The 13,753-nt window shown below is 43.2% G+C and overlaps 2 protein-coding genes and 10 non-coding genes across 12 annotated transcripts in view; 11 read left to right on the top strand and 1 right to left on the bottom strand.

Moving 5' to 3' along the window:
• The window catches only part of SERPINC1 (serpin family C member 1), a 38,567-nt gene extending 26,496 nt beyond the window's left edge, over positions 1 to 12,071 (top strand). Inside the window, exons 1-11 of the transcript XR_002829334.1 lie at positions 8,405 to 8,430; positions 8,981 to 9,023; positions 9,220 to 9,252; positions 9,805 to 9,836; positions 10,131 to 10,177; positions 10,455 to 10,495; positions 10,644 to 10,672; positions 10,858 to 10,909; positions 11,568 to 11,595; positions 11,777 to 11,819; positions 12,002 to 12,071. The gene's annotated coding sequence lies outside the window, so the exon portion shown is untranslated. Of the gene's footprint in view, positions 8,431 to 8,980; positions 9,024 to 9,219; positions 9,253 to 9,804; positions 9,837 to 10,130; positions 10,178 to 10,454; positions 10,496 to 10,643; positions 10,673 to 10,857; positions 10,910 to 11,567; positions 11,596 to 11,776; positions 11,820 to 12,001 lie in introns of the transcript that reaches the window.
• On the bottom strand, positions 528 to 5,917 carry ZBTB37 (zinc finger and BTB domain containing 37). The gene is given in 4 exon segments (XM_023753945.1): positions 528 to 1,106; positions 3,067 to 3,166; positions 4,975 to 5,814; positions 5,816 to 5,917. Coding segments are annotated over 4 exon segments (1,509 nt in total). The 5' UTR covers positions 5,896 to 5,917; the 3' UTR covers positions 528 to 617.
• Positions 8,636 to 8,715, top strand: LOC111826103. The gene has a single exon (XR_002829352.1). It is a non-coding gene; the product is annotated as a small nucleolar RNA SNORD74 (small nucleolar RNA).
• Positions 9,084 to 9,145, top strand: LOC111826112. Its single transcript, XR_002829358.1, has one exon. It is a non-coding gene; the product is annotated as a small nucleolar RNA SNORD75 (small nucleolar RNA).
• Positions 9,310 to 9,391, top strand: LOC111826116. Its single transcript, XR_002829361.1, has one exon. It is a non-coding gene; the product is annotated as a small nucleolar RNA SNORD24 (small nucleolar RNA).
• LOC111826109 lies at positions 9,668 to 9,735 on the top strand. Its single transcript, XR_002829356.1, has one exon. It is a non-coding gene; the product is annotated as a small nucleolar RNA SNORD77 (small nucleolar RNA).
• On the top strand, positions 9,999 to 10,059 carry LOC111826104. The gene has a single exon (XR_002829353.1). It is a non-coding gene; the product is annotated as a small nucleolar RNA SNORD44 (small nucleolar RNA).
• Positions 10,317 to 10,381, top strand: LOC111826111. Its single transcript, XR_002829357.1, has one exon. It is a non-coding gene; the product is annotated as a small nucleolar RNA SNORD78 (small nucleolar RNA).
• Positions 10,712 to 10,794, top strand: LOC111826101. Its single transcript, XR_002829350.1, has one exon. It is a non-coding gene; the product is annotated as a small nucleolar RNA SNORD79 (small nucleolar RNA).
• Positions 10,958 to 11,037, top strand: LOC111826105. The gene has a single exon (XR_002829354.1). It is a non-coding gene; the product is annotated as a small nucleolar RNA snR60/Z15/Z230/Z193/J17 (small nucleolar RNA).
• On the top strand, positions 11,636 to 11,712 carry LOC111826102. The gene has a single exon (XR_002829351.1). It is a non-coding gene; the product is annotated as a small nucleolar RNA SNORD47 (small nucleolar RNA).
• On the top strand, positions 11,856 to 11,932 carry LOC111826100. The gene has a single exon (XR_002829349.1). It is a non-coding gene; the product is annotated as a small nucleolar RNA SNORD81 (small nucleolar RNA).
• Positions 12,072 to 13,753: the final 1,682 nt, after the last annotated feature.

Genomic DNA, 13,753 nt, shown 5'->3' with positions numbered 1-13,753 from the left:
GCTGCCTAAAGTGCTTCAGCAGATGCTGCCTCCAGCATGGCTGTTACCGGAAACATGACCACGCAGCAGATGCCTAGTCAGAGCAAAGATAAGTCTAACCTTTCAAAACAATAAGAAGCACCAGGATTCTTTTTTTTCCCCTTGAAATTTGAAGCTGCACATTCTGGCAGAAAGGAAGAAAGGAAATTCCCTCATATGGTTGGCTGGTTCCGATGACCAAGGCTCCTGCTGGGTTTTTTAGATCTGGGTGAGTGACAGCCACCAGGATGACATGGACCAAAGGACAATGTTCAAATGTGACTGGTAGATAAATGAGCATCTATCACTGTTTTGTTAAAAAATTTTTTTCTTATAAAGTTAACAAACCAAGGCTGTTGATCCCTGAATTAGAAAGTTGATTTGCTTGATATTTTCCAAAGTGTGAGGTGGGAAGGAGGGGGGGAAAAGCCTCTAGTGCTTCTGTGTATGTTGCTGATCCTCTAGTTTGGCAACATCTTGGGAGCATCTTCCGATCTAGTGATGTGGCATTTTGTGAATCGAAGTACCAGCCCATGGCCCTGATGCTGGCTGCTTACGGTCCAATGGGGAAGAGGGTCTGCCCCCTCCCCCTCGATGTTTCAATCTGGCCCAGTGGTGGACACAGAGCCCTGGGCAGTTTCCCCAGGAGCAACTGTATCTTCTTGTGAAGGTGACTCTTCCTCGACTTGTCCTCGAGATGTGACAGTTGTTTCAGGGGAGATGCTATGAGGCCCCTCCAGGGGGATGCAGCCAGGGTGGTTTTTGCGAAAGTGCTGATTCAAGATGGCCTGGAAGGGGAAACTTTTGCCACAAACATGGCAGTGAAAGGGCTTGTTGCCTGTGTGCTTGCGGATGTGATACTCCAGCTGATCTTTGCGGGTGTACTTCTTGCCACACATACGACAGACGAACGGTGTGATCCCCATGTGCAGGCGCATGTGCCGGTCCAGGCTCCCCTTCTGGTTGAAAGATTTGGCACAGTAGATGCAGGTAAGACGGGGATTGTACCGGAACCACCGCTCAGATACTTCTTGCTCTCGAAGATACTCCACATAGCCACTTACTCCCATCATTGCTGATTCTTCTACCTGTGCCAGGTGAGGAAAATAAGCACAAAAGAACATACACTGTGAATCCTAAAATAAATCAAATTTACTTTTACCTCTGTTACTAAGCTTTATGCTGATTTTAGAGATCCAAACAGAAAATTACTACCCACAAGTAAAGTTGTTAACATAACAATTAAAAAAAATGAGGACACTGTATTCCATTACCATAACAGAACAAGAAACTCAAGTTACTTTCTGGCTGACAAACTGCACGCTTTTTATGGAACCTCCAGTAAATGATCTATTGTACAGCAATAGAAGAATCTGGGCCCACTCATACCATCCTCTTGAATGCTAATCTACAATTATATCTAGATAATCAGGTAGGTACTTCGATGGAAATGTTCATTTATCTGCATCATCTAAACTCTCACACATGTCATATTAACTCATCTCTCTCTTTTTTAAAAAATATATTTTATTGATTTTTTTACAGAGAGGAAGGGAGAGGCATAGAGAGTTAGAAACATCGATGAGAGAGAAACATCGATCAGCTGCCTCCTGCACATCTCCCACTGGGGATGTGCCCGCAACCAAAGTACATTCCCTTGACCGGAATCGAACCCAGACCTTCCAGTCCGCAGGCCAACGCTCTATCCACTGAGCCAAACCGGTTTCGGCTTAACTCATCTCTTAATATCATCTCCAAACAATATTATTTATTTTCTATTTCTTTATAGTCTGCACCTTCTGCTTTAGTCGGGTAAACATCCTTGTAGAATTCCAATTGTTATCCCTATTATATCTACATATGCATTAAATTACCTCTTTCTAACCACTTCATTAAATACTGCACTTAAATTCTCCACTTTCTTTAAGTGGTTATTGATTCCAGTAACTGCCTTTTAAGCACTCTATTCCCACAACACTGTTAATGAGGTCTATATAGTCTCATCTATATCTGTTTTGTGTATGTGTTAGTCTGCCTTATGCCCCCATTAAGTTATAAGGTCTGTCTCATATTTATTTGCATCATAGTTACCTTCACATAGTCATCACATTCTTTTGAAAGATGAGAGAAAAAGGACCCTAATACTAAGAGTAAACTTTCCCTCCAAGGTCCTAATATTTTCTCTAACACCTTATTAAAACTAAAAAAAACCTTATAATAGTTACAATTCCTTTTCTGGTACCGAAAAACTGGCATGGTAACATGCAAGTAAATGCAGTTTCTAACAATGTCTTGCTGCTGTTATTATAATATATACACACTAAATGTCCAATGTTTAAGTAAAAACTAAACAAGATACTACCAGTATAATGCAGAAGCTAAAAAAATTAGCTATGCAATCTTAGTCCACCAGTGTTTTCTTTCAAAGGACAAAAGTGTTTACAACGTATTAAGTTCTACTTGGTGAGGTCTACTGTCCTTTTACAAATAAATCTTCAATGATAGAGACCTGTGAGGAAAAACAAACAAACAATAATATCAACCAACTACTTATGCTACTTGCTAAGGAGAATTGCAAAGAAAATAGAAGACATAATTCCTATCTTCTCTAAAACATTTTAGTCTAACAAAAGATTCAGGAAGAAAATAAATGAAAAGATGTAAGCATATAAAAATGCAAAAGCAGCTGTGTACAAATATTTTCTATTACATAAAGTAGTAATTATGTAGTGTTATACCCACCACACGTACAGAATCAGGCTCTCCATCTCAGGTCCTGCATTTCCTGCATTTCCTTTTCAGGGGTTACTTTTTTATTTCTACTCTCAGGACTAAAGACTGGTTCAGAAAAGAGTTCCGCAATCTCATCTTTTCTATTTCCCAAACTCTGCTGACACCAAAAGTGCATTTCCTGCATGCTTGCAAACAGGAATAAAGAAAAAAGTAATCAAGGAGAATATTTCTTTAACAGGGTCCCTGTTCCCTGTCCTACATCTTTCCTGCCGGATTCACACAGTGGCAATTGCTTCAGCCATCACAACTACATACCTGGGAGCTGGGCTGCTTAGGCTCATCCATTCTCCCAGGAGACTCACTTCGGGCTCTGTGTCTCTCCGCCAAGGGGACAACACTGCCGGAGGGGCTAAATCTGTCGGAAGAGGAGCAAAAGGGGACTAACAGAAGAGCAGTGTCAAGGAACTTAGAAAATGGTGATGTTTATCCTCTTTATCCCATGGCTGAGAGAAGGGGAACAAACTGAACAACAGACGACTAAGAAATACTTTCAGGGAGTCAATAATAGGATCTGATTTGAAATAAGACAAGAAAGGTTTTTTTTGTCTTTTTTTAAAGAAAGGTTTGCCGTAGTAAATTTAAGAAATACAGAATTACATATGAGATAGACCATATGACCTAGGGAAGCTAAAGCTAAATATAAGTTCTATCCTTATGTAAGTATTGGGAACCATAAAAGAATAAATTAAAACTGGGTTCTATGTAACGATTAGGTTTTTGGTTGTTCCTTCCTTTAGGCCCTAACATAACTTGTTATATATTTCAGACTTTTGATATAGTAGATCATGGAGATTCAGTCTTTGCATTAAGCTATTACTTCTGATATGTCTCTCAAGACCAGGTATCAACCAACCGTTATAACTTTTTAAACTTTCATTGTCCATGCAGTCAATTTTAATTTATTTTTAAAAGGGGGAAAAGAACATATATGATCAATCTAAGTTGATAATACTTTCTTTTTTTTAAAAAAATGTTTTTTTTATTGATTTTTAGAGAGCGGGAGGAAGAGAGAGAGGGAGAGAGAAAGATGGATGAGAGAGAACCATCTATGGGCTGCCTCCTATACGCCCTCTACAGAGGATCAAGCCCGCAACCCAAGCATATGCTCTGACAAGGAATTGAACTTGCAACCTCTCAGTGCATGGGAAGATGCCCAACCAATAGAATAGAGCCACACCAGCCAGGACAATACTTTCAACTGAAACTATCTTTAAATTTACTTAAATTAAAACTATTGCTATCTCCACCAAAAAGAAATGCTCTAATTACCATTAGAAAGAGAAATGGGAGCCATGGGACCTAGCAGCACTGGTGAAAAAACAGACTCTTGGACCTGTGATAGCAGTCACCAATGAAAGACAAAAGGAAGACATCAAATGACAAGTGAAGAAAGGAATAAAAACCATGTCCAAAGCTTTTCTTTGGAATAACTGTATTGTGATTACACTAATTTAAAAAGAACAATTACTGCTGGTACCATACCCCTTCTAACTTGATAGGTGGGAAGCAAAGAAAAGTAAACAGCACTACAAAGGCAAGTAAAACTCCCCTGAGACCACCTACCTGGGTGATAACACAAGGAAGAAGGGCAAACCTGCCAGGTTCCCAGCTGATGACCAGCCCTCTACCTGGAATTCCAAGAAAGCCTTGCTAATTACTGATACAGTGTGGCTGCAGATGCTATTCTGATTCATGGAAGTGTCTAATTTTACCATAGTTCTCGTAACACTGAATTCTTCAGGACTAGAAACTTCCTGCTTTATTTTTATTTTTTAAAAATGTTTTTATTGATGTTTAGAGAGAGAGGAAGGGAGAGGGAGAGAAACATCAATGAAAGAGGAACATCAATTGGCTACCTCTTGCACACCACCTACCGGGGATTGAGCCTGCAAGCCGGGCATGTGCCCTGACCGGAACCAAGCCAGTGACCTTTGGTGCATGGGATGATGCTCAACCAACTGAGCCACACTGGCCAGGGCAAGGAGCTTCCTGCTTTAAAAAAATAAGAATGCAAGCCTTTTGGCACACCTCCAGTTTCCCCAACATAAACTTATTTCAGCTAAGAGCATCAAGGAAGGAAGATGCTCTCTGTACCACACAGGGGGCTCGCTTTAGTTATGTCTGTACAACAGCTGTTAGATGGGCGAACAAAACAAAACTTACCTGTCAATCTCACTGCTTGTTGGCCGAGTCACCTTGGCTCCTGAAGATCCTAAAGTGTAATTTTCCTGTGCCATGGAACCATGGCCCGTGGTGTCAATCACCATGGCTGTGACTTCCTCGGCACTGCTCCCATCTTCTCCAGAGGGCTGATTCTCAGGCCCCAGCCACTCCTCTAGATTTTCCGTTTTGATGTGTACTGCCCCAAGAACCCTCACGTCATCATCACTCCGTGCCCCTCGGTCTGCTACTCCTGTCTCTACATACCACTGTCCTGCTCGGTTGATCCGAAGAATAGGCTCCCGGCTCTCTACATCAGAACTCTGTTCAATGATCTGAGGGCTGGTGGACTCCTCGGGAGGACTGAGCTCCCTGATGTCCAGCACAGCACTAACCTGACCTCGCCGACTTCCCTTTGGGGCATTTTGCCGTGGGCTAAGGGAGCGGTTTAGAGTTGGTGTAACCCTGTGAGACTCCGGAGGTCTCTCTGGATGCTTTGTCCTCGTTTGACTTAATTCTGCTTCGACCTCAGCCACATTAATTTTGAAATGAATGCCCTCTAGGATCTGTGTGCATTTGTCTATAATATGCTGCATTTGCAGAAAACTGGCAGCTGTCAGGTAGCTGATGATATCTGCCAGCTGCAGGCATATCCGCCCTGTGTAACAGAAAGAAAGGAGCTGTTCAAAAACAGTGGGGTTCTTGATGACCGAAATGGAGACAGTACTCATCTCGTTCAAGGACATGTGATCCCGGAAATAGGGAGAGCTGGCGGCCAGTACCACTTTGTGAGCCCGAAAAGCTTGTCCTTGCACGTTGACCACGATATCGCAGAGCCGCCCTCCATCGCAGCTGGTTTAGATGGCTCAGGACAGAGTTGCTGAAGTCAGGGATCTCCAGTTGTATGTTACCACCCTTCTCCATGGTGGGGCCTGAGGGTGTAGGCAGGCATTCAACCCTGCGAAAGAGGAAACCGGATTCTCATGAACAATTAGAATTGTATGCCCCTCATGCTTTCCAGTTCAAACGTGTTTAAAAACATCATTTGGCAAAATTTCAAAATCTCCCAGTAAAAAGAGACACCTGCCTTATGTTTAGATATGGAACAGGAAAACCAACAGGCTTTTTCAGTCTAGGTTTCACAGCAAGACACCATTAAACCCAAAAAAGTGATTGTTAGCCCTAGCAGGTTTGGCTGTGGACAGAGCATAGGCCTGCGGACTGAAGGGTCCCGGGTTTGATTCTGGTCAAGGGCACATGTGCGGTTGTGGGCTTGATCCCCAGTAGGGGGCATGCAGGAGTCAGCCGATCAATGATTCTCTCTCATGATTGATATTTCTATCTCCCACTCCCTCTCCCTCTCTGAAATCAATATAAATATATTAAACACACACACACACACACACACACAAAAGTGATTGTTAGATTTCTAAAAATTTAAGCTATCCCCATACTTTCCTTACTAATAAGCTATGCAACATCAAAATAGAGTTCAACAGAACAGAGAGGGGGAAAGCAGTTGTGAGTTCTTTTTTTTTTAAGCATTAATCATAAGGTATTTGCACTGAATATAAAATCCTATGACAACTTTTCCTTGGAGGAAATAAGTTTTTGAATCAATGTGATTATGCACAGATAGGTCGATTAGATATGCCTCTTCTTAATATTTTACTACTTGTGTGAGTTTATTCTTTTACAAAGTCACTACTATCCCACAGGAATGCAAGCCATTATTTTTAAGGATGCACCGGAGCCCCCACAAAAAGGGTTGAGGTTTAGCACTGGAGGCAAACTCTAGGAAAGGTGCCACAGGACTCAACTGAGATGAGGAGACTTGACATTCACTCTCAGAATTAGGAAAAGGTAGGTATACCTGCTCCTATCTAAATAATCCAATTTCAAAGTTGGAAATTTCAGGGTGGGGATGGTACTTTGATTCTGACATTTAGTTCCCCAAAGCTGGTAAAAAAAAAAAAATAGAGCATTTACCAAGTATGGCCAGTATTTTTACATTAAAAGGTTTTAAAAACACTAAGCCTATAATCGCATCCAACAGCTTTCCATGGTTGGGAGTAGTTTTATATACACCCCACTGGGAAGACACTAACTGGAGCCCAATGTGTTTCCATTTCTCTGTAAAGTTAGGACATTACATAGTTACCGAAGACCTGAAACTTCAGGAATTTATCTGACAAGCTCACAGGACTGCCCGGCATTCACAACACACCGGTCAGTTAAACAGGGAAGTGCATACACTGTTTTCAAGAACCAACTGTAGCCAATCTGACCTTTTTCCAAAGCGTTTTTGTTTGTTTGACAACTTTTAATCCAGTAAGAGCCTCTGTCGATGCCATCCTGAATTCAGATGTGTGTGTTTTGGAGCCTACACCAGCGCCTTTTTGTTTGTTCTTCCCGGCAGTGCCCCAGTGGAGGAGGCCCCTGGAGCAGGGTCTTGCACTACCGTCGGCGCTGGAGGAGTGGGAGCTGGAAGAGGAGAATCGGAACGCCGTGCGGTGGGCCACTCCGGTCCTCGAGTGGCTTCCGTCCGGGTGAGGAAGCGCGGGGAGCGGGGCACTGACTGAGCCGCGCACTGTCACCGAGGAGCAGGGGAAGCGGGGGGAGCCGGGCGCGCGGCCTGGGAGCGGGCCATCAGGTGCGGGGTACAGAGCGGGAAGGGGGCGGCGCCCCGGGACCCGGTCCAGGCGGTAGGTGTGGGCGGGCGGAGAGCTGCTCAGAGGTGGGTGTGTGTGTCTGGGTGTGGCGGGTGGGGGTGGGGGAGGGGGCCGCCCATCCCGGGGTCCTGAGGGAGGGACTCGGCGAGGGGGCGGGTCCGGCAGCCCAGCCCGGCCCGGGGCCAAGGGGGTGGCAGGTCTCGGGTGCCTTAGGGTGGGAGTGGAGGGAAGTGGCTGAGCGCCCCAGGAGCAGGCAGGCGGGGGAGATCGGGCGGGGCGGCCCCAGGGCAGGGCAGCGGGACGGGCGTGCGGGCCCCGGCCCAGTCAAGGAGCAGCACCTACCTCCGGGGGTGGAAATGGGCAGGAATGGGCCGGAACACCGTCCCGGAAGTGAAAACCCCCGCCCCCTCCCCTGGAGCGGGCGACGTGCCGGAAGGAAATCACTCACCCTTCTACCGTCCCCTTCCCCCCTCCCCCAGCGCTTTCCGTCCCCGCGCCCCCTCCCCGCTCCTGTCTTCCTCCTCAGTCGGTTTGGAGGGTGGGAGCTCAGCGTCACGCTGGCCATCGTGACCCCGCCCACAAGCCGAGGGGGTGGGGCCAAGGGCGGGCAGAGAGGCCGGGACGAAGGTGTGGCTGGAGGAGGAGACTAAGGGAGGAGTGGGGGAGGAGCTAAAGCCGACGCAGGCGGGGAAAGTGCGTCATGACGTCATGGAACGAATTCCTTATATACAGGCGCCCGGACGCCATCTCGGTCTTTCGAGGATGGAAGGTAGCAACTGGTACGTGTGTATGTTTTCGCGGGTGCTAAGTGGGTTCTTGGCTCAAGGCCTCCAGGTCATGGCAACTAAAGTCGCCCTAAAAGCGCTGACTTTTATGGGCTAGTTGCAAGCCTTTGCAGGATGAGGATTGTAGAGGATTGCGCGTTGGGTGCGGGCTTGACATAAACTCAGCACTCGGTTGTAGGGCTCAATTGCGGAAATACCTCGGCTGGCGTGCCCTGCCTCTGATGAAGCTTATGTTGGTAGGGACATCTGAGACTGTTGATGAATGCCAACAGCTCTGATGGCGGCGCATGCCGAGTCACCGAGTGGGTCTTTGTAAATGACCTCGGCCGGAGCCACTTCCTCCAGGGAGGCGGGTATGGGGGTAGCCCACGTGGTTCTCTGAGCGGCTGCATTCCGCATTGCACCGTTTTGCCGTCAGTGGTTCTTAAACTTAGCTGTACAGTGCTCTCGTTATAATACATCGAGTGCACCCATTATAGTATGAAATTGTGGGTGATGTAAACCACTTGCATAATTTAGAACAAAATGAACTAAAGCTAATATTTTCCCTAGGAATGATGCTCGGCACGAGTGCAATGTGGCATCTGACGGACAGGTAAGAATCGGGTAAATACGGTGTGAAGGATGAAATTTGCCTAGATGTCTTTTTTTGTTAAGCCTGTGATGGTTTAAGAGTAGTGGACAGAAGGAGTTTCTGACAAATCCTATTCTGAGGCTTCAGAATTGGTGACATTAATGTTTAACGTGGCTGTGTAGTATGCTTCATTGGGATCTCTTTGTCTGTTTTCTAGTTCTGTGCCAAAGGAATGAGAACCGCTGCTGGGGTAAGTGAACCGAGAGCTTTTTCAGGCAGGGAAGTTAGGTTAAAGGTACACCCCATGTGCCACAATGATGACATTTTATTTGCTACTCTCGACTGTGAGTATGACGAGAAGTATTACCACCATTATCCTAACTGAGGCACACAAAATGGTGATTTAGAGAAAATAAAGATTGCACCAAAGTTGACCTGAAACTCTTCCCTTCTCAGGTCTTATGGTGCAAGTATCACTCTATTGCCATGGGCAGACAGGTGAGAAACCTTTTTATATATCGATCTTATTTACCCAGGACTTTTCAAAGACTTTTCTAAGGGATCACATATTGCCAAATTGGTGCTGATCCTCAGGGCTTTCCTCCTTCCCTTTTTAAAGGTGAACGCCTGCACTAATTAATGTTGGGGGACACCTAAAGAAACGGATACTGTGATGCTTGCATAGTTCAGCAGATTGAATTCTGAAGAAATGTACCACTTGTCTGATGTATCTGTTACAAAACATTTGCTGGTAATAGCATAAGCAAAGTGCCACTACTAATTTGCTTTTCCTTTTGTGTAGGCACTAAAAAGAACTAACTGGAAGTTGGAATGGTAAGTAAAATTATAACTTCACATTGGTAACTGGACAAATACAACAATGCCACCAGTAGCTTCTGAGGGTTTCCTTCTAATGCACAGGAAACACCAGGGAGTGCTTGAAAGGTGGGAGTCCTTATCCTGTCACCATTCCTAAGATGTCTGGATATGTAAAAGCCTGTATGATGATAAGCAAATACTGACTGAATGTGAAGGTCTTAATTAGCTCTATCTGATTTCAGGCATTTTTTAGATTGTTGAGAAGAAAATTCATCTTTGGCTATTGGAAAACCACTTTTTTTTTTTTAGGTGGACTTAGTCTCTTAACATGTCTGGAGTGGCTTGACTTACTTCTTGTAAGTATTGTTAAAAACATTCTAATTGACTTAAAACTGAGAATGTGATAAAATGCACTGCATAACTGCCAAGCTCCTAATGCTTATGTTGTGTGTTTGATTAGTTGAGTGCATGTTGCGCATGCTTTGAACGGGGTTTTTGTAATGATGTTGATCAAATGTCTGACCTGAAATTAGCATGTAGACAACTCTAACACTGAAGAACCCTGTGACATATAACAATAAGCAAAGAATTTAATAATATTTAACATTAATAAAAATGTTGTTTCCCTTTTAGCTGTTGGATACACATTTTTATCCGTGGATGGCATGCTTGGGGTAAGACATGACAACAGATTTTGGCTTCTGGTACAGATTTATATTGCTAAAATGTGCTTGTCTTAGTAATTGTTGACTGTTAGTGTTTTGTGGTGTGCAAAGCCATTGATTTGAGAAATATAGTCTAAATAAATACTTACTTTTTCAGATGCACGTTTTGGAGACATTTAAATTAAGGTATGCATTTTGTTAATCTCAAATAGTTACTAAGTAAGGTGCTGTTAGTGATGATTAAAAAAAAAACAGATGGGAATCTCTCTGAAAAAGAATGAAGATTTTGTTTTATAACTGAAACAGTACCTGTAACATTTTATAAATTTTCCTATTACTACCTGTTACTAAATTTGAAAATACTTCTGCAGGTGTGAGAAGTTGGGTTGGCTACAAGTCCAGGAGTAAAGAGTTTTAGCAGAGGTATGGTAGTTTTGATTTTGGTTTCTTTCTATTTTAAGTGGTTTAAAGCCGATACAATGATGATAACATAGTTCAGCAGACTAATAGTGATGAGCAATATTGTCTTTCGCTCCTATCTGATGTATCTGGCTGCAACAATCATAACCTCAAAAAGGGATTGGCCATGTTCCCACAAAACATTCCGGGGTTTGGATAACTAATGTGTTACACCAAACGTTCTATGTGGTAATGGGGGATTAATAACACATTTGGAGAGGTGCAGGTTAATAACACTTTGTGAACAAGTTTTTATGGCATATAAATCTGTAGATGATACCTGAATTATTTAGCCGTTTTCATATTTTAATTCATTAAATTTAATTTTGCTACTGAGATTCACAGCAAAACTGAAGTACAGTTCCCATATACCTTGTAATTGCACACCTCATGGTCAACATCCAGCCACCAGAGTGAGCCTTTTGTTAAACTTACGGACTTAACACAAGTACACATAATTGCCACCCAAAGTCCATAGTTTACATTAGGGTTCACTTGTGGTGGAACATTCACCATTGAGCTATACAGAAGGTGCTCACTGCCCTAAATTATTTTTCCAGAAGTTAAAAATGTTGGTAGGGTATATTTCTAATAAATGTCCTTTTTTTCAATCTTCAAACAGGCAGACCTGAAACCATGGAGATTTCCAGGTAATATATGATACTTGTTATATATGATAAGTTAGAATGTAACCAGTGATGTAGTGATTCTGCCAAATGAAATAGGATGATATCACTCATTTACCGTTCCATTTTTATTCTGAGGTTACGTTACTGACAAGCATCACACAAGTTCTTTTGACCATGATTAATGTGCATTCTTTGCTTTCAGGCATTTATGGTAGCGGTCATGGCAGCTGGCTGACCTTTGAGAGGTAAGTCTTGTAAATATCAATGCTGTGGTTTTATTCCAGAATACATGATGATCTCAACCCAACTTGAACTCTCTCACTGATTACTTGATGATGAAAGAAGATCTGATATTCTGTATACTGTACTTCAAGTACCATTAGAATTGAAGTATGGAAATTGACTAAAAGTGGCTATTTTATTGCAGGCAGCTGGATGGATACTCATGGGACAGAAGATCAATTTTGAATTTTAATAAATTTTTATAAAACATCTGATCAAGTCTGCTTATTTCATCTTAATGGGATGAAGGAAGGAAAATAGGACATTTTTGTGAGTAAGACCCCATGGCAGCATACTGCCAATCGACCTTTTCATGTGTACTTCATAGGTTCATAGGATGTCTTAGTCTTTGCAAGTGCAGTTTATGCTGAGAAATAAACTGTAGACCTTCCTCAGTGTTTCCCTTACTGCCCAAAATGGGCAAGTGAGCCATTGAAACATGAGCTTACACAGACATAATTGCAAAGAAAAGCAGGTGATCTTAATGTGTAGAGTGCTGAAGCTAGAAACCTCCATTGGCTGTAAACACCTTGGGGCTTGGTCTCTGGCTAAAATTCATGTGAGTCTCCCTGATTGGCTGTCTCAGGGATGAATCCCCCAACAGGAAAGAGCCTAGAAAGAACAAGGGGGCATTTTGAAAAATTTTGAGGTTGGTACTGTGGTTATAGCAATGTCCTTTATCTTTAGAAGATCAACTAATTTTGCAAATAAAATGGAGGCATATATTAGGTCAAGTGAGAACATTAGTTATCCAATGGGTTGCCAGTGAATTTCTCTAAGAAACCATTAACTGGCTTCTTGCAGCTTAGAAAATCCTAGTCAATGCCTGCTAATCAAATTCCAGCTCACTTTTGAGCTGTGATTTCACATAACAGTCAATATACGGCAACGTATTTGTAGTGAACTGAAGGATCTCCCTGTGTGGGAAAGGGCCAAAACCACTCTGGAAAGACTAGTCGGTTTGAAAGTCCCAGTGGTGTACTCGAAGGGAAAGCTGCTTTGACAGAAAGTTGGGGAGACAAACCCTGTATCCAAAAGTGGGACTAGGTTGGTTTAAAAATGGGACCTTAGGTGAACACCAGTGGGAAGTTGGACTATCATGTGCCCTCATTCCAGAAACCTGTAACTCTAACCTGTCAAATCATGGGGAGGTGTGGGAGGTGCTATTACAGCACTGATAACTAGTTTGAATCCCTGGTTCCCAGTTTTATACTTCCAATATCATTGATTTGGGCCCCTGAAAAGTTACACCCATTTACTAAATGGATATCTTGTAAGTTGAGGAAAAGATCACATTGACCCTGACCTCAACCCCATCACAGCCAACCATGGGGAATTTGAGTATGTTTCACTGCATACCCTGCCAAAAAAAGGTGTCTTGTACTTAAATTCAGGCTGAAAGGCTGGGTTCCATAATTTAAAACCAATGCTTTGTTCTTAAAAACTTATCACAGCTTTTAAGGAAATCTTATTAAAGGAATTCTCAAGCTCCTTAACATCTTGGGGCTTAAATGGTAAATGTTATGTTTATTCCAGACAAAAAGCTAGAGGAAGTGTTGTGTGCTGTGCTGTACAGATGAGAAAGCTGAGACTGGTTTACCCCAAGCATTGAAAGGTCAAGGCTAAGAAGCTAGCACAGCAACAAGCTGCCAGCATTTGAGGGTCTGCTTTAAGGAGCCTTCCCTATTGGTAAGGCTGGTCCTTCTCTGCATGGCCTCACAGTTGACTGAATCGTATCAATATGATCTGTTTATCTCTCCCTTACTAAAACCTCTAGCGCAGTGGTTCCCAACCTTATTTTTGGCCTTTCCCCACCTAAGCATCTCTTTAATCCTGATCTGTTCCCCCCTCATATAATCCATATTCAAAAAGTGAACTGTTCACATGGAGGAAGCCT

The sequence above is a fragment of the Myotis lucifugus genome, unplaced genomic scaffold, assembly GCF_000147115.1.
Source record: "Myotis lucifugus unplaced genomic scaffold, Myoluc2.0 scaffold_54, whole genome shotgun sequence".
In the NCBI taxonomy this organism is placed as follows: Eukaryota; Metazoa; Chordata; class Mammalia; order Chiroptera; family Vespertilionidae; genus Myotis; species Myotis lucifugus.
Note: the sequence above shows the minus strand (reverse complement) of the source record. Positions and strands in the feature narration are given on the sequence as shown.